This window comes from Balaenoptera musculus, chromosome 6 (assembly GCF_009873245.2).
Source record: "Balaenoptera musculus isolate JJ_BM4_2016_0621 chromosome 6, mBalMus1.pri.v3, whole genome shotgun sequence".
Lineage (NCBI taxonomy): Eukaryota > Metazoa > Chordata > Mammalia > Artiodactyla > Balaenopteridae > Balaenoptera > Balaenoptera musculus.
Window position 1 is genome coordinate 25,741,811 of NC_045790.1, and position 25,301 is coordinate 25,767,111.

At 36.8% G+C, this 25,301-nt stretch overlaps 1 protein-coding gene across 4 annotated transcripts in view; it reads left to right on the forward strand.

Moving 5' to 3' along the window:
• The first annotated feature begins 625 nt into the window (after positions 1 to 625).
• The window catches only part of MFSD14B (major facilitator superfamily domain containing 14B), an 84,950-nt gene continuing 60,274 nt past the window's right edge, over positions 626 to 25,301 (forward strand). Inside the window, exon 1 of one of the 4 annotated variants that reach the window (XM_036855020.1) lies at positions 626 to 1,092. In XM_036855020.1, coding sequence (XP_036710915.1) covers positions 985 to 1,092 — 108 coding nt within the window. In that variant the 5' untranslated portion in view covers positions 626 to 984. The remainder of the gene's footprint in view (positions 1,093 to 25,301) is intronic. The other 3 variants (XM_036855025.1, XR_005020269.1, XM_036855022.1) reach the window with 3 other exon arrangements.

A 25,301-nucleotide genomic window follows, 5' to 3' on the forward strand; every position in this document is an offset into this window, starting at 1 on the left:
TGGAGCTTGGGTTGGCATCTGCAAAGTAGGATGTAATATCTCACAAGGTCCTTTCCAGCCAGTAATCATAACATTTATAGAGCCACAATTAGTGTTAACTGATTTCTGCACTTTAGCACATCAGCACTTTACCCAAACATGATCTGAGGCTTTGAGTAATCAGTTCATATACACCGTGTTGGTACCATCAAGTAGTTCTGGATTGGAACAGGGACCTGTATGTTTCCTAAGACTGTCCTTCCCATGAATCCCACAGCCCAGGTAAGCTCTCTGTCAGCTTCTTTATAGATTTTGAAGAGGAACAGAATATCGTAGTTATAGCATACGGCACTTCCCCAGTTCGGGATTCCAGATCCCGGGGCTCTGTATCCGTGTCAGAACGTGCCCATCCATATACTTGTTGGGGGCACCAAACCAAGACCAGAAGTGCAGTCACTAACAAAACCCCCAGCACCTGACACCCTCAGTTCGCCAGATCCGGTTCTGTCTCAGGAAAAAGAAACTACTCCTGGGGTCCTTGGGAGATGACGCATTTCCAGCGTGCCGCGGAGTCCTGACGCCAAGGAGGCCCCGGAAACGTGGAGGCGGGGCCTGAGGTGGGCGGGCACTGCTGAGGCTTTGAGCGCAGGCGCAGAGCTTGTAGCGGGAGCTGAGATCCGGGGCGGGGCCTCCTGCCCCTAGCCGGCCTGTGGGGAAGCGGAGCGGGGCTACCTCGGCCGCTGGAGACGCTGTTGGCAGCTCTCTGAGTTTGGTTCTGTTAGTGGCTGTGGCTTGTGCCCGCTTTTAGCTGCTCTCCTCGCCTCGTTTCTTTTGCGGCTCCGGCCTCGGCAGCGCTTACAGCTCTCGGCGTTGCCACTGGCGCCGCCGCCTGACCCGCAGGCCGCTTTGGGCCGCGGAGCCCATGAGAGCGCGGGCCCCGCCGCCGCATTTGCGGCGTAGCTGTAGTCCCGTAACCCCCCCAGCCGGCGCGGGCATGGCAGCGGCATGAACGCGGAATCTCCACTGGAGAGGGAGGAGAAGGCGGCGTCGGAGCCCGAGGCGGGAGCCATGCTGGAGAAGCGCGCGGGCGCGCGGGCCGCGAGCGGCAGCTCGGTGAGCGCGGGCTCGGAGTTCGGAAGCTTTTCTCAGCCCGAAGCCCCAAGCCAGGGGAGGTTGGGCGGCGTCGCGGCCTGAGTCCGGGGACGCCTGATGCGGGGCTGGGGCCTGGGTCCCTTGGGGATGAGGATACACTGACCCTTCGCCTCGGCTCGAGGGGCTCTGGCTGTCTGAAAGCCTGTCCTTTTCCGTGTCAGCCAGCCAAATTCATCACTGCTAGGCTTTCCTAGCGCTGCTCATCGCTAGACAAAAATTTAGGCGACTTGGTTATTGTTTCAAAAGACGCCCGACGTGGGACCGTGAATATAAGTAATTTGGTTCTTTCACAGCTCTCCATACACGTGACAGTGGATACTGTTTTCATGGTGCACTTTCTGGCTTGAGCCTACTTAGAAGATGTGTGGAGAACCTTTAGAACCGGCACTGGGCCCTGGACCGGGAAGTTGGCGGTGGAGGCTGGGCAGCGCCTTCCTGTTTCTTCATGGTTCTCTAGGCGGTCACAGAAGCGGTTGGTGAGCAGGATTTCAGAGGAAGCTGCCTATCCCAGGGCCCAACTGAGGAGCGTATTCAGGCTAGTCTCTTAACAGTTTCACGTGAGAGTCAGATGGCTTCCGAAGCACTGGTTTAATTTGGCCTGGATTCGGCAGAGCAGGCTGTCAGTGGCGCTTAGGTGTCTGACGTTGGAACTCTAAGCATAGAGTGTCATTTCTCAAAGATATATTTTTTTCTTTTTTCTTTTTTGCTCTATTTAGGACAGGAAATATAGACACGGTACAATGAATAGAAACTAATGCCAAGGAGACTTTTTCCAAAGAAAATAGAAATTTTAGGAAAATTAAATTATATGCAATCGGCTTCAGATTTAATTTGCTTTTAAAGAATGCTAAATGCTGTTGAGGGCCCCTTCCTGCCCAAGTGACTTCTTATTTTTGAGAAAAAAAATTAGGAGTTCCTCATTTCAAAGATAAGATTTCTGGAAAGTGGGAAAGTGTTTTTGGTAGGAGGAGGGAAATTCTGTAGAATTGGTTTTTCTCGTTTTGTTTTTGATTACATAAAAGGTAGACTTATCTTCCTGCCGACTAAGGGAAACGAAACTGCCAGCTCCTCCTCCTGTCTTTGAATTGATAGACCATAATTACTGACCAGTGGCCAAGCTAGTAACCTGAGAGGTAGACTCCATCCTTTCCCATCCCTTCATCCAATATATTAATAAGTCTAGCTAAGTTTACCAGGTAAAGATTTTAGGTTTTTTATCCTTTCTGCGTTCCTGTGGTTCAGTTCCTTAGCATTTTTGACCTAGATTTTGACTATCTCTTGAGACCCTTGCTTACTTCATCATCAGGCTGCTCTCCACAGTATTGATTAGTGTAATCTAACATGTAAATATGATCATTACTGCTGTCCTTAAATATTTTCATTAGCTCTCTTTGGCTTATAGGATAAAAAAATAACCTGGCAGGTTGAAGCATTAAAGCATAGTGATTAGGTGAGCATGCTTGGAATCCCAGTTCCCACTTTTTATTACCTGTATAACTTTGGGCAAGTTATACAACCTCTCCAAATTAATGATAGTGTTTACCTCAGAGAATTGTGAGGGTTACTACAACCTGGCACCTAGTAAGTCCTCAATAAATATTAGCTGTTATTGTTATTATTTCTCTATTTTAAGCATGAATGATTGGTCACAATGTATAGGTGATCCTTGTCTGATAAAAAACATTCAGTTCTCTCCCATTTACTAATCTGTACAGGAACTAGACCCCAACCTAAAAATTAAAGTCGCTGATTTTATGTGCTTAGAACAGGAATTTTTGAGGAATGTGTATTCAAAGAAACTGAGACAGTTTATTCCCTGATTGTTTTCCCTGTGAGTCTTGATGCTAATTTAGGCACAAATAGATTCCTGTCCAGTCTTTCCTTACCTCTTAGGGTGTGTCTAGTCAGTACTGATAAATTGCAGTGAATTCTGACAGTGAGTTTTGGTGCTTGCTCTACTTAGATGACTAGCATGGGTAGGTAGCAGGGTTCAGCCACTGGTGCTTTTTGTAATGTGTGTTGCCTGGGAAAGCAGTGAATGTCTTTAATCATATATGTTCATGTCATATGCCAGTACCCCCAAATTATGCATCTTTCCTGTTTGCAGTTTCTTTCTAGTATTGCTTCCAGGTGCTACATTCTTTGTCCTCCAAAACTTGACTTCATTTTAATGTGTTGGAATTTCCTTATAGCTTGATTCTAGTGTATTCATGGTTTCAAGTTCTTAGATGTTACTAATAATCACAAGCAAGACTGCCCACATACAGGGAATCGGCTGAAAACTTTTTTCTACCTTGTTTGGCAAAGAGATGTATTGACCTGAATAATAGAAGGGAATCACATATTTATTCTAAGAGACCATTGCAATCTAGAAAAGGGAATTGTGTGTAGTAAATAAGTTCCTGTTTTATTGTCCTTTCTTTGCTCTATTCCTCCCTAATTGTGTGTGTTCATACACCTTGAAATGTTGTGTCAGAATTATTTGCATTATCATTGAATGCATATCCTTTTGGAATCATTTACCTTTGAGCATCTGAAGAGAATTAAGGACTTTCTGCAAAGAAAACACAACTGAGTTTAGCATACTGTGTATTTCAGAATGTTCATTGACTCCAAAAAGCCAGTACTTAGATACCAGTTAAGATCTCTGATGTAGGGCCTCTCAGGATCAATGCCATTCTGGTGACATTTGATGTGTTTTTAGTTGATTTTCCTCAGACCGTTTTAGAGGGGCTCCTGTAAAGACTAATTTTGATTTATAAGGACAAGAATATTATATATTATATAGGCACAATGGAAACAGTACTGAAGAGCAGCTTGTTACCCAAAAAAAAGGCTAAAAGGACTAGATATGTTTTGTTTGTAAAAAGGTGAAAGAGGGGACTTCCCTGGCGGTCCAGTGGTTAAGACTCCACGCTTCCACTGCAGCGGGGCACGGGTTCCATCCCTGGTCAGGGAACCAAGATCCCACATCCCACGGGTGGCACGGCCAAAAAAAAAAAAAAAAAAAAAATGTGAAAGAGGACCTAGGGACATTTTAGGGGAATTTTTTTTTTTAATTAGCTTTCAATTCTTAACACTGTTAGGAATCAGTATGATCATTTTAGTAATAAAATAGTACTGGGACATTAGCACAACCAAACTCTGTTAAGTAAATTATAAGCAGATAAAAGGAGAAATGGAAAGCATTTGTGAGCAGTTGATCTATCGCAATTTATAAAAGTAAATGCATTGTGCTTTCATAGCAGAAACATTTATATTTCATATTAAGAAGTATGCAGATCTCTAGTCAACTTTCAAGCCTTTATCAGAACACAGACTTGTTGCTGCTGTTGTATTGTTCTTAGGCCTAGTATAGGCAGGATTTTGTAAAACTTCCTTCTTATGATATCTGAGCATCCTTTCCCACTGGTTTTCTTACTAGATTAAGTCTTTGAAGACAGGGACTACACCTGTGTATCTTTTAATCTAAAATAGTCCTTTAATCTAAAATAGTCTAAAATAAATGTATGTTAGAGAAGTAAATTAGTCTAGTTTAAACCAGTAATTATGCTTATCAATGAAATTAGCTTGTTACTTTTATATAAGTTTTGGTTGGCCTTATAAAACAAATTGGAGAGTTCTGTTTTCTTTTATTCTCTGAAGAGTTTGTGTTAGATGGTAATACAGTTGTAGAACTTTATGGTTCTTCAGTTTTTTGGGCTAATGTAGTTCTAGAACAATGTAGATTTTCCGTTTGATTTTCTATTTTTTTCTGTCAATTTTAGTAAGTTGTATTTTGCTAGGAATTTGTCCATTTCATCTAAAATTTCAAATTAATTGGCATAAAGTTGTTCCTAACAGCCTCTTAGGCTCTTTTTAATTACTGTAGGATCTTTAGTCTATTTTTTTTTATTGCTGACATTGGTAATTTTTACCTTATCTTTAAAAAATATTCTTTAGGGTCTTCTGGATAAATATTCACAAATTTTTCAAGTGGCAGTAATTTCATGTCTTGTTTCTGTATTATATGAACTATATCCAGGAAAATGTTCAGTAGTAATTGTAAAAGTGCACAGCCTTCTCTGCGTAACAGGAATATATATATTTTTTCCACTGTCAAGGATGATGTTAGCTATGCAGATGCGATAAACATGCTTTATTACACTATGGAAGCGTCTTTTTATTCCTCATTCTCCTTCTTGCTGGTGTTTTCTCTCTCCTTTCCCCCTTCTTTCTCTTTCCTTCCTTCCCTCTCTCCCTCCTTCTAGTTTAGTGTCTCATAGAACCTTCACAAGTGGTTTATGAAATCTGAGATGTGCCCTGGGGAAAGAGGTTGTAGCATAGCAAGGGCATTGTTATATGAAAATTGGAAGAGAAATTTGTCCTTAATATCTGTAATCAATTATAACAAATAAGAGTTTCTAACCCTGCAAAAACATATCATATTTGTGAAGTTTGGTCAATTTCCTATCTAGATGCCTGACTTTTTTATATGTAGCTTTGTATTTGCTTCTCTTTTAAAAACAGCTTTATTGAAATATAATTATAAAAACTATATATGTTTAGAGTGTACAGATTTGTGTTTTGACACTTGTGAAATCATTACTGCAATCAAGATAGTGAACATATCCATCACCCCTAAAAGTTTCCTTGTGCCCATTTGTACATCCTCTATCCACCTCCACCTTCCCAGGCAAGCATTTATCTACTTTCTGTTGCTATATATTAGTTTTAATTTTCTAAAGTTTTATATAAATGGACTTATACAGAATATATTCTTTTTGGTCTGGCTTTTTTCAACTCAGATAAATTATTTTGAGATTTATTCATGTTGTTGTATAAATCAGTAGTGCATTCCTTTTTGTTACTGAGTAGTGTTCAGTTGTATGGATGTATCAGTTTGTTTATCCATTCATCCCTCGGTGAACGTTTGGTTTATCACCAGTTTTTGGCGGTTACAAATAAAGCGGCGATGAGCATTCATGAACCAGTCTTTGTATGGAGTATACTTTATTTTCTTTTAAGTAAATACTTAGAAGTGGAATGGTTGGATCATATGGTAGGTGTATTGTTTAACTTCTTAAGAAACTGCCCAAATGTTTTTTAAATTTAAAAATTTTAATTTTACATTGGCACTAGCACTATGAGAGTTCATCTACATCCTCATCAACACTTGGTCAGTCAATTTTAGCCCTTCTAGTAGGTCTGTAGTGGTATCTTACTGTGCTTTTATTTTGCATCTCCCTATGGCTAATTATGTTTAACATCGTTCCATAAGCTTACTTGCCATTTGTATATCCTCTTGGTGAAGTGTCTGTTCACATCTTTTGCCTATTTATTTGTTGTTGTTGGGTCGTTTATTATCTTATAATTGAGTTTTAAGAGTTCTTTATATATTGGGGTTGCAAGTCTTTTATCAGATATATGTTTGCAAATATTTTCTTCTGAGCAGAAGTTTTAATGAAATTTAATTTTATCAATATGCTCCTTTAGGGATTGTGTTTTTGGTTTCATATCCAAGAAATCCTAACTCAGTATCACAATAATTTCCTTTTTTATTTTTAGAATTTTTAAAAATTTTACAATTAGGTTTATGACCCATTTTGAATTAATTTTTTATATGGTGCACAGTATCAAAGGCAGTTCTTTTTTTGCATATGGTAACGAATTGTTGTCTCATCTGTTGAAAAGACTTATTCACTGAATTGCCTTTGCACCTTTGTCAAAATTCAGTTGTCCATATATGTGTCAGTCTATTCTGGATTCTTTATTTTGTTTCATTGATCTGTTTATCTTTACATCTGTACCATTCAGTCGCTATTACTGGAGATTCATAGTAAGATTTGAAACGAATAGAGTTTGTCCTACAACTTTGTTCTTCTCTTTTAAAACTGTTTTGGCTATTCTGGGTCCTTTGCATTTTAGAATTATAGAATGGGCTTGTCAGTTTCTACAAAAAAGCCTGCTGTTATTTTCGTTGGGATTTTGTTGATCCAGAAGATCAGTTTAGGAAGAATTGAAAACAGTATAGTCTTCTGATCCATAAATGAGGTATTTCTCCATTTATTTTAGATCTTTAATTTCTTTCAACTGTGCTTTATAATTTTCAACAGGTCTTTTGTGTCATTTGTCACATTTTCCCTATATCATACGTTTTAGGTGCTATTGAACATGTAATGTAAATGTAATATAAATGTAAATTATTAAGAAATTTTAAATTCACAACTGTTTGTTGCCAATATATAGAAATAAAGTTGATTTAAGAAAAAATTTTAATTGTGATATAATATACAAAATTGTAAATTGTAACAAAATTTACAATTTAATTATTTGTATGTGTATAGTTCAGTAGTGTTAAGTATATTCACATTGTTGTGCAACCAATCTCCAGAACTTTTTCATCTTCTAAAACTGAAACTCTATATCCATTAAACAACAACTTCCCATTTACTCCAGCTCCGGGTAACCATCATTCTGCCTTCAGTTTCTGAGTATTGACTACTCTAGATACCTCATATAAGTGGAGTCATATACACAATTTGTCATTTTCTGACTGGCTTATTTCACTTAGCATAATGTCCTCAAGACATGTTGTCTTCAAGATTGTTGAAGGCACGTGTGGCATGTGTCAGGATTTCCATTTTTTTTAAAAAAAAAAAATAATAATAATTTATTTATTTTTGGCTGCGTCGGGTCCTCGTTGCTCCGCGCTTTTGGCTGCGTTGGGTCCTCATTGCTGTGCAGGGGCTTTCTTTAGTTGCGGCAAGCGGGGGCTACTCTTCTTTGTGGCGCATGGCTTCTCATTACTGTGACTTCTCTTGTTGTGGAGCACGGGCTCTAGGCACGCGGTATTCAGTAGTTGTGACGCACAGGCTCTAGAGCGCAGACTCAGTAGTTGTGGCGCACGGGCTTAGTTGCTCCGCGACATGTGGGATCTTCTTGGACCAGGGCTTGAACCCATGTCCCCTGTGTTGTTGGCAGGTGGATTCTTAACCACTGCGCCACCAGGGAAGCCCTTTCCTTCCTTTAAGGCTGAATAATATTCCATTTTCTGTATATGCCACATTTTCTCTATTTATCTTTTGATGAGCACTTGGGTTGTTTCTGTCTTTTGGCTATTGTGAATAATGCCACTGAACATGAGTGTACAAATATTGGGTTGACCAAAATGTTAACATCTTATGGAAAAACCCGAACGAACTTTTTGGCTAACCCAATATTTCTTTGAGATCCAACTTTCAGTTCTTTTGCATATCTACCCAGAAGTGGAATTGCTAGATTATTGGATAATACTATTTTTAATTTTTTAAGGAACCATTATACTGTTTCCCATAGTGGCTGCACCATTTTACATTCCCACCAACAGTGCACAAGGGTTCTAGTTTCTCCACCTCCTCATCAACACTTGTCATTTTCTTTCTTTCTTTTTTTTTTTACAATACAGAATACAGTTAACTTATTTTTTTAATAAATTTATTTATCTAATTTATTTATTTTTGACTGCGTTGGGTCTTCATTGCTGCACATGGGCCTTCTCCAGTTGTGGCGAGCAGGGGCTACTCTTCACTTCAGTGTGCAGGCCTCTCACTGTGGTGGCCTCTCCTGTTGCGGAGCACGGGCTCTAGGCACGTGGGCTTCAGTAGTTGTGGCGCACGGGCTTAGTTGCTCCGCGGCATGTGGGATCTTCCTGGACCAGCACTCGAACCCATATCCCCTGCATTGGCAGGAGGATTCTTAACCACTGCGCCACCAGGGAAGCTCAACACTTGTCATTTTTTGTTTTGTGTTGTTTTTGTTTTTGTTGTGGATAGTAGCCATCCTGATGTGTGTGAAGTGATATCTCATTTTGATTTTGCATTTTCCTAATGATTAGCACGTTGAACATCTTCTCATATGCTTGTTTGGCCATTTGTATATTTTCATTAGAGAAATGTATATTCAAGTCCTTTGCCCATTTTGAATTGGGTTATTTGGTTAACTCTTTATCAGATACATGCTTTGCAGATATTTTCTCCATAGGTTGCCTTTTCACTCTGTTGATTCTGTCCGTTGATGCACAAGTTTTAAATTTTTATAAAGTCCAGTTTATCTATTTTTACTTTTGTTGCCTGTGTGTTTTGGTGTCATAGCCAAGAAATCATTGTCAAATCTAATGTTGTGAAGCTTTTCCCCTATGTTGTCATCTAAGAGTTTTAGAGTTTTAGGTCTTACATTTAGGTCTATTTTTTTTCCCTGCTAATCCCAAACTCCTAATTTATCCCTCCCCATAGGTCTTTGGTTCATTTTAAAAGTTTGTAATTTCGTTGAAGCCCGATATCTGTTGTTTCTTTTGTTGCTCGTTTTGGAGTCGTGTCTAAGAATCCATTACTAAATCTAAGATTTACCTCTGTGTTCTCTTCTAGGAGTTTTATGGCTTTTAGCTTAGTTCATTCATCTGTTTTGAGTTAATTTTTGTGTGTGGTGTGAGGTAGGGTTCCACCTTCATTCTTTATATGTGGAAATTGAGTTGTCTTAGCACCATTTGTTGGAGAGACAGTTCTTTGCTCATTGATTAAATGGGTTTGGCACTGTTGGCAAAAATCAATTGGACATAGATATGGATCCATAGATATATGGATTTCTTTGTGGGCTTTCAATTTTATTCAGTTGGTATATATGGTAGACTCTCTCTTGCTTCTGTGTTGACAAGTCGCTGGTGTCTACTGGGTACTGTGATCCTTGAGTTGGGGGTTATGTGGGGGACAAAGGGAGTAGCTTTCAACCTTATCTTTTTCCAGTTGGCAACAGATGACCTGATTGACAAAAGCCAGATGTCCTAGTTCATCTGAACTTTTCAGGTCATGTTGAGAAAGCAGGTGAAGGGGTTGGTGAAGATTGCCCTTTGCCCAGATACACACTATCCAGGCCAGACTTCTTAGTGTGGGTAAGGGATAGGTGGGTAAGTAAAGGTCTGTGCTTTACTTTGCCTGAGACTCCTATTACCACTTAACTCAGGTTGCTGCAGTCCACGCTACCTACCATATGTATGTGCTGATTCTATTTGTGGAGAAATTCGGGCTCTCTAAGAAAGGCATTGTAAGTAATACAAGTGGCTAGGCTAGTAGCACATACTCTGGAGGTATGTGACTCCCTGGATGTAATACCAGCTTTGCCACTTACTAATCATGTGAATCGGGCAAGTACTTAAGCTCTGTGCATCTGAGTTTTGTCATCTATAAAATGGGGATAATAATAGTTCCTATGTCAAAAGATTGTAGTGAGGATAAAATGATAGTAATGTGCTTTGATCAGGGCTTGGCATGGTGTCTATTGCTGCTGCTGTAAAAGGATAATTTTTGCCTATGTGTATCTCAGAATCCTTTGTAATAGACTGTCCCTGACCTGTGTCCTTGTCCTTCAGAGTGTTTATTTCCATTTTAAATTGTACATTTCATGAGGTGGGAGCCAGGATAGTTTCTTCTATTGCTGCCATTGTTCCCAGCATCTAGCTGACATATAGTAGAGCTCAACAAATATGTGTTGAATGAATTGATCACTTGGAGTTGAATTTTTTTTTTTTTTTTGGGCTGCGCCACATAGCTTGCGGGATCTTAGTTCCCAGATCAGGGATTGAACCCCGGCCACGGCAGTGAAAGCGCCAAGTCCTAACCACAGGACCACCAGGGAATGCCCTGGAGTTGAATATTTTTATTGTTAAAGAATGTTGATAGAAATAGGAATATTTACAAAAACAGTTCTTGGGATCTTAGTTTGCTTTAAGTTGGTTGGTAGTTGATAAATTAAGTTTGAAAACTTGAGTGAGGGAAAAGCAGTTCTTTTACAAATATTTAATGAATGCTTCGTCTATACAACATGATAGCCATGTCATTTATTCAACTATTTAATGTGAGGCTGACAAATTTTTTATAATTTTTGCAGAAAAGTTATTTCATCTGGAGAAATAAGCAGTAAAATTGTTTTTCTGACTTGCATTCCAATATTATTAGGTAGGAGGAAGAAAAGCAAAGCCTTTAGGTGTAGTCATTTGTTTGTTTTTTAAAACCATTTGTGTTCTCCTTGTGTTTATACTTAAAAGCTTTCTAATAAAAAATTTATTTTTGATGGAGCATTTTACTAACCAGGTATATATGATATAAGCAGAAAGTACCATAAGTATGAATTATTAAAATATTGAGGGCTAATAGTGAAACATACTTTTCATACATGTCTTTTATAGTAATGCAGAGATGACTGACTGAACCTTGTGGCAGTACGTTCCAACTATGGAGTACCAATCTTCAATTAGAATATATTTTAAAATATTTTTTTTTTCTGTCCAGAAGTATGATGGAGCCAACAGTTTACATAGTTATAGACTTGGTTCCTTAAAATATCAAACTCAAATATTACATTTTAACATTGTGCATGACATAATAATGTATTTGATAAAGAGGTTTATTATTGTACATAAGAAGTCCAGGAATAGTGTGCTTAGCTTAGCAGTTTAATATCACCAAGGACCTGGTGGGCTCATTACATTCATAAGCTTCACTCTTCCCAATGTGTTGGCTTTTGGTCTTTAGGGTTGATCCCTTGTGGTCTCTTAAGTTCAAGTGCATTTTAACAACCCTTCATTTTTAGTCCTGCCACCCCACATTTACTGCTTTTGACATTGTATTTTACATCTTTTTGTTTTGCGTATCCCTTAACTGCTTATTGCAGATATAGATGATTTTGCTACTTCTTTCTTTAAACTTTCCCTACTAGCTTTATACATGGCTGATTTATTACCTTTACTGTATATTTGCCTTTACCAATGAGATTTTTCCTTTTATAATTTCCATGTTTCTAGTTGTGGTCCTTTTTTTTTTTCCGCTTAGAGAAGTTCCTTTTAACATTTCTTGTAAAGTTGGTTTGATGGTGCTGAACTCTTAGCTTGCTTGTCTGTGAAACTTCTGATCTCTCCATCAAATCTGAATGAAATTCTTTGTTGTAGGTTTACCCCTTTCATCACTTTAAATATCGTGTCCCTCCCTTCTGGTCTGCTGAGTTTATGCTGAAAAGTCAGCTGATAGTCATGGGAGTTCCCTTGAATGTAACTTGTTGCTTTTAATATTCTCTCTTTACCTTTTATTTTTGCCATTTTAATTACTGTTTATCTTGGTGTGGTTCTCTTTGGGTTGATCCTGTTTGGGATGTCTGTGATTCCTGGACCTGGAGGTCTGTGTTTCCTTTCCCCAGTTAAGGAAATTTTCAGCTATTATGTCTTAAAATATGTTTTCTCTCTCTTCTCCTTCTGGGACCCCTATAATGCAAATGTAGTATGCTTGATGTTGTTCTAAAGGTCTCTTAAGCTGTCCTCCTTTCTTTTTACTTTTTTTCCTTTTGTCTGTTCTGCTACAGTGATTTCTACTCTGTCTTCCAGCTTGCTGATCCATTCCCTTGTATCATTCAGTCTGTTGTTGATTCCTTCTAGTGTATTTTTCATTTCACTTATTGTATTCTTCGTCTCTGTTTGGTTCGTCTTTATATTTGCTTGTTATACGTATTATATACACACAAAAGTTTAACTCTTTGTTAAACATGAGTTTTTAACTTTAATGGAGTCCAACATAACAACTTTTTCTTGCATGGATGGTGACAATAGTGTTGTGTATACAAACTCATGAAACTATGGGACCTAATTTTGGGGTCTATGATCTATTTTGAGTTATTTTTTTTTTTAGTGTAGCAATATATGCATAACATAAAATTTATCATCTTAGACATTTTTAAGTGCATAGTTCAGTGGCATTTAAGTACATTAAAATTGTTGTGCAACCATTACCATTGTCCGTCTCCAGAACTTTTCATTATCCCAAACTGAATTCAGTGCCCATTAAACTATAACTCCTCAATTCCCTCTCCTCCCAGCCCCTGGCAACCACCATCCACAGTCTATCTCTATGAATCTGACTACTCTAGATACCTCGTATAAATAGAATTATACAGCAACTGTCCTTTTATGACTGGCTTATTTCACTTAGCATATTGTCTTCAAGGTTTATCAGTGTTGTAACATGTCAGAATGTCCTGTCTTTTTTACTGCTGAAAACTATTCCATTGCATGCATATACCATATTTTGTTCATACGTTCATCCACCAATGGACACTTGGGTGGCTTCTACCTTTTGGCTGTTGTGAATAATGCTGCTGTGAACGTGAGTGTAGATACCTCTTGGAGACCCTGCATTCAATTCTTTTGGGTATATACCCAAAAGTAGAATTGCTGGATCTCTAGGTAGTTCTATTTTTAATTTTTTTAGGAACCCCATACTGTTTTTCACAGTGGTTGTAGCATATTACATTCCCATTAACGGTGCACCAGGGTTCCAGTTTCTCTAAATCTTTGTCAACACTTGTTTTTTCTGGTTTTAATTTTTGTTTTTAGTCATGGCCATCCTAATGAGCACAGGTAGTATCTCATTTTGCTTTTGATTTTCATTTCCCTAATGATTAGTGATGTTCAGCATCTTTTCATGTATTTATTTGTTCTTTGCCCAATTTTTTTTTTTTTGTCCTTGAGTTGTAGGACTTTTTTTTTTTAATATACTCTGGATGTTAATTTCTTATCCGATATGTGATTTGCAAGTGTTTTCTCCTATAGGTTGTCTTTTCACTCTGTTGGTAATGTCCTTTGATGCACAAAAGCTTTCTATTTTGATCAAGTCCAATTTATCTATTTTTTTCTTTTGTTGCTTTTTCTTTTGGTGTTATATCCAAGAAATCGTTGCCAAGTCCAGTGTCATGAAGCTTTTCCCCTATGTTGTCATCTAAGAGTTTTATAGTTTTAGCTCTTATGTTCAGGGCTTTAATCCATTGTGAGTTAAGTTTTTGTGCATGATGTAAGGTAGAAAAGGTCTACTTCATTCTTTTGCATATGAATATCCAACTTCCCCAGCCTGTTTGTTGAAGAGACTGTCCTTTCTCCATTAAATGGTCTTAGCACCCTTGTTGCAAATGATTTGACCATTATGCAAGTGTTTATTTCTGGATTCTATTATACTCCTTAGGTCTATATGTGTGTATTTGTGGCAGTACCACACTGTTTTGATTAGCTTTGTAGTATGTTTTGAAATCAGGAAGTGTGAGAACTACAGTTTTGTTCTTCTTTTTCAAGATTGTTTTGGCTATTCAGGATTCCTTGAGATTCCATGTAAGATCATGACATGCTCAAACAAATAATTTTACTCCTTCCTTTCCAGTTTGGATGTCTTTTATTTCTTTTTTTCCCTAATTACTCTGGTTAGAACTTCCACTACTGTGTTGAATAGAAACTGTGAAAGCGGGCATCTTTTTCTTCTTCCTGGTCTTAGAGGAAAAGTTTTTTCAGCCATTGACTATTTTGATGTTAGGTGTGGATTTTTCATATGTGGCCTTTATTATATTGAGATAAGATAATTTCCTTCAATGCTAGTTTTTTGGAATTTTTTTTTTATCATAAAAGGGTGTTAATTTTCTCAAATGCTTTTTCTGCATCAGTTGAGATGGAGCATGTGGGGTTTTTTCCCCCCTTCATTTTAATGTGTATTCCACTGGTTGATTTTATATGTGAACTATTCTTAACATTCCACGAATAAATCTCACTTGGTTATGGTGTATAACCCTTTTCATATGCTGCTGCATTTGGTTTGCTGGTGTATTGTTAAGAACTGTTGCATCAACAGCATAAGGAAAAATAGTCTCTAGTTGTCTTTTCTGGTAGGGTCTTTGTCTGGCTTTATACAGGTAATGCTGTTTTCATAGAGAATGTTGATAAAATGTGGTCAGTTGTGAGAAGAGTTTGAGAGGGATTGGTGTTCTTTAAATGTTTGGTTTAAAGTGAAGCCATCAGGTTCAGGGCTTTTCTTTGTCAGGAGGTTTTTGATCACTGATTCAGTCTCTTTATTAGTTCTAGGTTTATTCATATGTTCTGCTTCTTTATGATTCAGCCTTAGTAGATTTCTAGGAATTTGTCTCTTTCATCCAATTAATCCAATTTGTTGGCTTAACATGTCCAAGTACTGCCTTATAACCTATCTTTTATTTCTGATTTTAGCAATTTAAGTCTTCCTCAATTTTTCTTGGTTTTCCAAAGATTTGTCAATTTTTTTCATATTTTCATAAATATCAACTTGGTTTTGTTGATTTTCTGTGTTGCTTTTCTGTATTGCATTTATTTCTGCTTTAATCTATTTCTTTCCTTTTTCTTGCTTTGTGTTTAGTTTGCTCTTTTCTAGTTTCTTACAGGGAAAAGTTAGATTGTTCATATCAGATCTTCTGTTATAATCAGGCATTTACAGCTGTAGGTTTCCCTCTAAGCACTGCTTTAGCTGCATTTAACAAGCTTTGATATGCTGTGTTTTCCTTTTCCTTTATCTGAAAGTTTTGTAACTTTTCGTGTGATTTCTTTTTTGACACATGGCTATTTAGGAGTATGTTGAATAATGTTCATATTTATGAATTTTCCAAATTTTCTTATGTTACTGATTCCTAGCCGCATTGTGTTCAAGAACATAGTGTGATTTTTAATTCTTTTAAGTTTATTCAGACTTGTTTTTCGGTCTTTCCATGTGCACGTGAGAAGAATGTGTGTTCTGCTGTAGTTGGATGGAGTGCTCAATGTCTGTTACATCTAGTTAGTGTACAGTGTTACTGAAATCTTCTATTTCCTTGTTGATCTTGTCTATTGGAAAAGGGTATTGAAGTCTCCAACTATTGTTGAATTGTCTGTTTGTGCCTTTTATTTTTTTTAACATCTTTATTGGAGTATAATTGTTTTACAATACTGTGTTAGTTTCTGCTGTATAACAAATAAATCAGCTACATGTATACATATATCCCCATATCCCCTCCCTTTTGCGCCTCCCTCCCATCCTCCCTATCCCACCCCTCTAGGTGGTCACAAAGCACTGAGCTGATCTCCCTGTGCTATGCATAGCGCATAGTTTTTTAAGGAACCTCCATACTGTTCTCCATAGTGTCTGTATTAATTTACATTCCCATCAACAGCGCAAGAGGGATCCCTTTTCTCCACATCCTCTCCAGCATTTATTGTTTGTACATTTTATGATGATGGCCATTCTGACCAGTGTGAGATGATACCTCATTGTGGTTTTGATTTGCATTTCTCTAATGATTAGTGATGCTGAGCATCCGTTCATGTGTTTGTTGGCAATCTGTATATCTTCTTTGGAGAAATGTCTCTTTAGGTGTTCTGCCCATTTTTGGATTGGGTTGTTTGTTTTTTAGATATTGAGCTGCTTGTACATTTTGGAGATTAATCCTTTGTCAGTTGCTTCATTTGCAAATATTTTCTCCAATTCTGAGGGTTGTCTTTTTGTCCTGTTTATGGTTTCCTTTGCTGTGCAAAGGCTTTTAAGTTTTCTTAGGTCCCATTTGTTTGTTTTTATTTCCATTACTCTAGGAGGTGGGTCAAAAAGGATCTTCTGTGATTTATGTCCTAGAGTGTTCTGCCTATGTTTTCCTTTAAGAGTTTTATAGCGTCTGGCTTTATATTTAGGTCTTTGATCCATGTTGAGTTTATTTTTGTGTATGCTGTTAGGAAGTGTTCGAATTTCATTCTTTTCCATGTAGTTGTCCACTTTTCCCAGCACCACTTATTGAAGAGACTGTCTTTTCTCCATTGCATATTCTTGCCTCCTTTGTCAAAGCTAAGGTGACCATGTGTGCATGGGTTTATCTCTGGGCTTTCTATCCTGTTCCATTGATCTATATTTCTCTGTTTGTACCAGTACCATACTGTCTTGATTACTGTAGTTCTGTAGCATAGTTTGAAGTCAGGGAGCCTGATTCCTCCAGCTCTGTTTTTCTTAAGATTGCATTAGCTCTTTGGGGTCTTTTCTGTTTCCATACAAATTGTGAAATTTTTTGTTCTAGTTCTGTAAAAATGCCATTTTTAGTTTGATAGGGATTGCACTGAATCTGTAGATTGCGTTGGGTAGTATAGTCATTTTCACAGTGTTGATTCTTCCACTCTAAAAACATGGTGTATCTCTCCATCTGTTTGTATCATCATTAATTTCTTTCATCAGTGTCTTATAGTTCTCTGCATATAGGTCTTTTGTCTGCTTAGGTAGGTATATTCCTAGGTATTTTATTCTTTTTGTTGCAGTGATAATGGGAGTGTTTCCTTAATTTCTCTTTCAGGTTTTTTGTCGTTAGTGTATAGGAATGCAAGAGATTTCTGTGCATTAATATTGTATTCTGCTACTCTACCAAATTCACTGATTAGCTCTAGTAGTTTTCTGGTAGCATCTTTAGGATTCTCTATGTATAGTGTTATGTCATCTGCAAACAGTGACAGTTTTACTTCTTCTTTTCCGATTTGGATTCCTTTTATTTCTTTTTCTTCTCTGATTGCTGTGGCTAAAACTTCCAAAACAATGTTGAATAATAGTGGTGAGAGTGGGCAACCTTGTCTTGTTCCTGATCTTAGAGGAAATGGTTTCAGTTTTTCACCTTGGAGAATGATGTTGGCTGTGGGTTTGTCATATATGGCCTTTATTATGTTGAGGTAGGTTCTCCCTACTTTCTGGAGAGTTTTTATCATAAGTGGGTATTGAATTTTGTCAAAAGCTTTTTCTGCATCTATTGAGATGATCATATGGTTTTTCTCATTACATTGATTGATTTGCGTATGTTGAAAAATCCTTGCATTCCTGGGATAAACCCCGATTGATCATGGTGTACGATCCTTTTAATGTGCTGCTGGATTCTCTTTGCTAGTATTTTGTTGAGGATTTTTGTATCTATGTTCATCAGTGATATTGGTCTGTAGTTTTCTTTCTTTGTGACATCTTTGTCTGGTTTTGGTGTCAGGGTGATGATGGCCTCGTAGAATAAGTTTGGGAGTGCTCCTCCCTCTGCAGTATTTTGGAAGAGTTTGAGAAGGTTTGGTGTTAGCTATTCTCTAAATGTTTAATAGAATTTGCCTGTGAAGCCATCTGATCCTGGGCTTTTGTTTGTTGGAAGATTTTTAATCACAGTTTCAATTTCAGTGCTTGTGATTGGTCTGTTTATACTCTCTATTTCTTCCTGGCTCAGTCTTGGAAGGTTGTGCTTTTCTAAGAAGTTGTCGATTTTTGTCCATTTCATTGGCATATAGTTGCTTGTAGTAATCTCTCATGATCCTTTGTATTTCTGCAGTGTCAGTTGTCACTTCTCCTTTTTCATTTCTAATTCTGTTGATTTGATTCTTCTCCCTTTTTTTCTTGATGAGTCTGGCTAATGGTTTAACAATTTTGCTTATCTTCTCAAAGAACAAGCGTTTAGTTTTATTGATCTTTGGTATCGTTCCTTCATTTCTTTTTCATTTATTTCTGATCTGATATTTATGATTTCTTTCCTTCTGCTAACTTTGGGTTTTGTTTGTTCTTCTTACTCTAATTGCTTTAGGTGTAAGGTTAGGTTGTTTATTTGAGATGTTTTTTGTTTCTTGAGGTAGGATTGTATTGCTATAAACTTCCCTCTTAGAACTGCTTTTGCTGCATTCCATAGGTTTTGGGTCATTGTGTTTTCATTGTCATTTGTTTCTAGGTATCTTTTGATTTCTTCTTTGATTTTTTCCAGTGATCTCTTGGTTACTTAGTACGAATTGTTTAACCTCCATGTGTTTGTATTTTTTACAGTTTTTTTTTCCTGTAATTGATATCTAGTCTCATAATTTTGTGGTCAGAAAATATACTTGATACGATTTCAATTTTCTTAAGTTTACCAAGGCTTGATTTGTGACCCAAGATATGATCTATTCTGGAGAATGTTCCATGAGCACTTGAGAAGAAAGTGTATTTTGTTGCTTTGGGATGGAATACCCTATAAATATCAATTAAGTTCATCTTGTATAACATGTCATTTAAAGTTTGTGTTTCCTTATTAATTTTTTTTGGATGATCTGTCCATTGGTGAAAGTGGGGTATTAAAGTACCCTACTATTATTGTGTTGCTGTCAGTTTCCCCTTTAATGGCTGTTAGCATTTGCCTTATATATTGTGGTGCTCCTATGTTGGGTGCATAAATATTTACAATCGTTATATCTCCCTATTTCATTGACCCCTTGATTATTATGTAGTGTCCTTCTTTGTTTCTTGAAATAGTCTTTATTTTAAAGTCTATTTTGTCTGATATGAGAATTGCTACTCCAGCTTTCTTTTGATTTCCATTTGCATGGAATATCTTTTTCCATCCCCTCACTTTTAGTCTGTATGTGTCTGTAGGTCTGAAGTGGATCTCTTGTAGACAACATATATACGGGTCTTGTTTTTTTATCCATTGAGCTAGTCTGTGTCTTTCGGTTGGAGCATTTAATCCATTTACTTTTAAGGTAATTATCGATAATGTGTGTTCCTATTACCATTTTCTTAATTGTTTTGGGTTTGTTTTTGTAGTTCTTTTCCTTCGTGTTTCCTGCCTAGAGAAGTTCCTTTAACATTTGCTGTAAAGCTGGTTTGGTGGTGCTGAATTCTCTTAGCTTTTGCTTGTCTGTAAAGGTTTTAATTTCTGTGTCGAATCTGAATGAGACCCTTGCTGGGTAGAGTAATCTTGGTTGTAGGTCTTTCCCTTTCATCACTTTAAATATGTCCTGCCACTCCCTTCTGGCTTGCAGAGTTCCTGCTGAAAGATCAGCTGTTAACCTTATGGAGATTCCCTTGTATGTAATTTGTTGCCTTTCCCTTGCTGCTTTTAATATTTTTTGTTTGTATTTAATTTTTGATAGTTTGATTAATATGTGTCTTAGTGTGTTTCCCCTTGGATTTTTCCTGTATGGGATTCTCTGTGCTTCCTGGACTTGACTATTTCCTTTCCCATGTTAGGGAAATTTTCAAGTATTATCTCTTCAAATATTTTCTCAGACCATTTATTTTTCTTTTCTTTCTCTTCTGGTACCCCTATAATTCAAATGTTGGTGTCCCCAGAGGTATCTGAGGCTGTCCTCAATTCTTTTCCTTCTTTATTCTGCTCTGTGGCAGTTATTTCCACTATTGTATCTTCCAGATCACTTATCCATTTTTCTGCCTCAGTTATTCTGCTATTGATTCCTTCTAGAGAATTTTTAATTTCATTTATTGTGTTCATCATTGGTTGTTTGCTCTTTAGTTCTTCTAGGACCTTGTTAAATGTTTCTTGTATTTTCTCCATTGTATTTCCAAGATTTTGGATCATTTTTACTGTCATTACCCTGAATTCTTATTCAGGTAGACTGCCTATTTCCTCTTAATTTGTTTGGTCTGGTGGCTTTTTACCTTGCTTCTTCATCTGCTGCATATTTCTCTGTCTTCTCATTTTGTTTAACTTACTGTGTTTGGGGTTTCCTTTTTGCAGGCTGCAGGTTCGTAGTTCCCGTTGTTATTTGTGTCTGTCCCCAGTGGGTGAGGTTGGTTCAGTGGCTTGTGTAGGCTTCCTGGTGGAGGGGACTGGTGCCTGTTGTCTGGTGGGTGGGACTGGATATTGTCTTTCTGGTGGGCAGGGCTGTGTCTGGTGGTCTGTTTTGGGGTGTCTGTGAACTTCTTACGATTTTAGGCAGCCTTTCTGCTAATGGGTGGGGTTGTGTTCCTGTCTTGCTAGTTGTTTGGCATGGGCATCAAGCACTGGGGCTTGCTGGCCATTGGGTGAAGCTGGGTCTTAGTATTGAGACAGAGATTTCTAGGAGCGCTCTCACCAATTGATATTACATGAGGCCAGGAGGTCACTGGTGGTCCAATGTCCTGGACTCGGCCTCCCGCCTTGGAGGCTCAGGCCTGACACCTGGCCGGAGCACCAGGACCTGTCAACCACACGGTACTCTTGTTTCCAACAGACCCTGCAGGCAGAGATCCAGGAGACTGACTGATGTGGTAGGAATTCTCACCTTCTTCTGGCTTCTGTCCGGTGTCCCAGCATCTCTTACTGCAACAGCTTTGGAGCATGTAGTGTCCAGCCACTAAAGTTGCATCCCATTGTCATCCCAGCTGTTTGGTAGGAAGAAATTGCCCTCTACCCTTCTAGGTTCTTCTGGCTGGTCAAAATGGCTGAAACTCTCACCTTAAATACCATCTTCTACTAAAGATAAAAGAGGGTGTATCTTTTATTTTTAAAGGGTATGGGTGCCAGTGGATGAGAGAGAATGATTTAATGTTGCACAATATAAATATCTTTGATATTGATTGTAAACAGGTCCTATAAATAAATATGAAAGAAAACACTTTTTATGAAAAAAAATGTGCAAAGAATGAACAATTCATAGAAAAATAAATATAAATTCCTAATAATTATAGGAAAGAAGCTCAACTTCACTTGTAATCAGAGAAATACAAAATAAAATGATAATCATTTTAAAAATCTAACAAAAATTTAAAAATTATTTGTAGTTTAGAATATGGGGAAACAGGTATTTTCAAACACTGTTAATGAGACAGGTTCTTTTTAAAATTCTTGGTAACTTTTAAAAAGTTTTTTGGTTTTTTTTTTTTTTTTACTTATATTCAGTTATGAATACACTCATATATTCATCACCCTACTCCACCAGTTGAAACACAGTCTTATTTCATCTGCATTTTGTGTAAACTGGTCCTTAAGTATCAGCTGAGTTGAATCCAAGCTTTTGTTTCTTTTATTTTGGCAAGAAGAATTTATAAGTGGTGTTATTTCTTGTTAGCACATAATGCAAGAAATAATCTTTGACTCTCTTAGTGATGTTATGAATGATTAGGTTTCAGGTGTTAGTCTGATTATTCCTTCATGAAGTACCTTGTTCACTTTTACCTAATGACTTTAACGGCCATTAATGGTTATTGCCTAGATTTACTGTTTAAGTGAGCTTATTACAAAGTGTGAGGATTATATGTTAATCATTCCTTCTTCATTCATTATTGAAATTCTTAAAAAGGAGAACTTTAGCTAATCAGTATTTGGTTACCCTGAGATATGGAAGAGCAGAATAAGTGCTTCTCTCTCTCTCTCTTTTTTTTTACTCCACATTTATCAGTTTTCAGAATAATGGCTTAGTTTTCTAGCATCCACCAAAGATTGATGGACTTACAAACTTGAATATATATATGTTTCAATCTGTGGCAAATATTACTCTTTTTACTCAGTCTTTGCCCAGTGCGGTTTCCTTCAGGTTGGTCCTGAATCCTTTTGATTTGACTGTAGTCTGTGATAGCATCTTTGCTTTTGGAAAGATATGTTCCAGGATCATGTACATTTTTTGCCCAAACTTGGAATCAGCTCATTGTCGAAAAAGTTCAATTTTCTTTTAGTGGGAAATGATACTTCAAGACCACAATCTGGGCTCTAGGAGATGTTCGCTCCTGTTGGGTTGCTCATCTTTTTCTAGGTCTTTTCAGTGAATAGAATTAGGAAATCCTAACTATTTTCCTTTAAGGTAATGTGTATCATAATCTATATTGATATTTTAAAACCAGATTTAGGATTTCAAGTATTTACTTCTTTGATTTTATATTTGTATCTTTTTCTCTTACAATGAAAATCTTGGTTCCTACAGACAATAGCATAGTACCTTATTTACTGTATTCTACTAGTTACATTTGAAAGTTTCAGGAAGTAAAAACAATGTTATTAATACCAACATGATTATTTTAAAACAGTTCAAGATTTTTTTGACCCTTAGAATATACCCTCTAAGGATGTGCATTCAAATTCTGTGTTTTAATGCAACTAAACAACACATTGATACACAGGTTGATTTATTTCATTTGGATTTAGTTTTGTTTTAGAATTAGGTAAAGCATTTACATGGTTCTGAAGTCAAATATATAAAACAAGGTATGAAATCTTGCTACCATCTCTGTGGCCTCCATTTCTCTCCCTCCTTCCTTCTGTATGTAACTGCTTTTCTTTGGTTGCTTATTTTTCTTTCCACCTGTGTTTTGTTTTTTAATATAAGCAAATATATGTGTGTGCATAGGTATTCATATTACTTGATCATCTCTTAGATTAAAAAGTACTGTACATTGCACAGTATTGTGTGCCTTGCTTTTTTTTACTTAACAACATATTCTGATCATTGCTCCAAAGCAATATGTAGACATCTCCTTTTTATTACTGTATAATGCTCTAGTGTGTGGATTTACTATAGTCTATTCTGTCAGTACTTTACTGAATGAACCGAGTCCCTTGTGGAGGGGGAAGCACTATCAAAGTGTTCCCAAAGCCTTGTGCATATGACACCTCATATTTTTGCCGTTTTGTCTTTGGGACAAATCCCTAAAGTGAGATTGTTGCTTTGGAGGATAAATATGTAAGTAATTTTGCTAGATGTTGCCGCATTGTACCATTTTTCATCCCATTAGCAGTGCAAGAGAATATTGTGAAACTTTGGAAGTTTTGCCATTCTGATAGTGAGAAATTATCTGAGTAAAGCTCAATTTTGCATTTTTCTTATTATGAATGAAGTTGTTGAAGGGCTATTTGATACCTTATTCTGTGAACTGTTTGTGCTTACCTTTTGCCCATCTTACTATTGCATTGTTAGTCTTTTTTTCTTGATTTTTTTTAGAAGAATTTTATATGTTAGAGATATTAGTTGATTAGCTGACGTAAACTGAAGTGTATTTTTTTTACCCACAGTTTGTACAGCTTTTTGATTATAATTGGTTCTTATTATAATTTAAATTGTGTCTAACCTTTGGCGCTGCAATTCTACTTCTAGGAATTTATCCTAGAATGCTGTACATTTGTATATATGAAAGGATATTAATTGTCCCAACAATTCCATTCCTTGGTTATAGCCAAGGGAATTGGAAATCTATGTTTCTACAAAAATTTGTACATCAGTGTTTATAGCAGCACTATTCATAATAGCCAAAGGTAGAAAAAACTCAAGTGTCTATTAAACTGATGAATGAATAAACAAAATGCAGTATATCTATACAATGGAATATTATTTGGCCATAGAACTGAAAAATGAACATGGATGAACTTTGAAAATATTGTGCTGAATGGAAGCAGCAAGACACAATAAGCCACACGTTTTATGATTCCGTTTGTGAATTCTATTTATATATGATTCTAGAATAGGCAAATCCACAGAGACAGAAGGTAGATTAGCAGTTACCAGGGGATGGGGTGAGGAGAAAATGGGGAGTGACTGCTAAGGGATATGAGATTTCCTTTTAGGTGATGGTTTTAGAACTTTGTGAATATATGAAAAACCACTGAATTGTATATTTGAAAATGGTGAATTTTATGGGATATGAATTATATCTCAATAAAAAATTTTAATGAATATCTCCCACCTAATCATGAGAGAACATTAGACAAATTCAAACTGAAGGACAGTCTACAAAATAACTGGTGAAGTATATACCAGAACTCCTCAAAAGTGTCAAGATCATGAAAAATAAAAAATAAAAATCTTAGGAATCATCTCAGATTGGAAAAGCCTAAGGAAGCATGAGACCTAAATGCAGTGTGAAATCCTGGATTAGGTCCTAAACTAGGAAAAAGAAAAAATTAGTGGGGGAAAATAGTGAATTCAAATAAGATTTGTAGATTAGCTAAAGTAGTGTAGTAATGTTAGTTTCCAGGTTTGAATAATTGTACCATAGTTATTTCAGATGTTAACATTTGCGGAAGCTGGTAAGGGGTATACAAGGACTCTGCTGGTTTTACAACTTTCTATAGGTTTAAAATTATCTCAAAAAGTTTTAAAATGAAAATTATTAATTGCAACAACATTGAAAAAGTGGAAACTCCATTGATATCGATCAATATGGAATGGTTAAAATAATGCTATATTCATACAGTGGAATACCATGTAGCTATTCGTATACAGTGACATGGAAAGAGATAGAATAAGGTAAAAAAAAAAAAGGTAATATGTATATTCTGTTACCATTTATGTAAAAGGATGTTTTTACCTGTGAATGTACATGCATAAAAATATATGACAGATTTCTAGCATTGTGATTGCCTATGGAGAGTAGAACATGTATATTCCCTTACTTTAAGGTTTTATGACTTTCATTTGTACATGTAACAGTTGTAATGTTTTTAAGTGTATATATTCCATAAAAAGGAATGCAGAAAGATAATAAACTCATTAGTCTCTACTGTTGTATAAAACATTAGGTGGAAGAGAAGTGCTAAGTTCAAGTATGTAGTTCCCTTAATACTGCCTTTCATGTATTTGATATTTTGGTTCTTTGTATTTAAGCTCATCAGCTAACTTT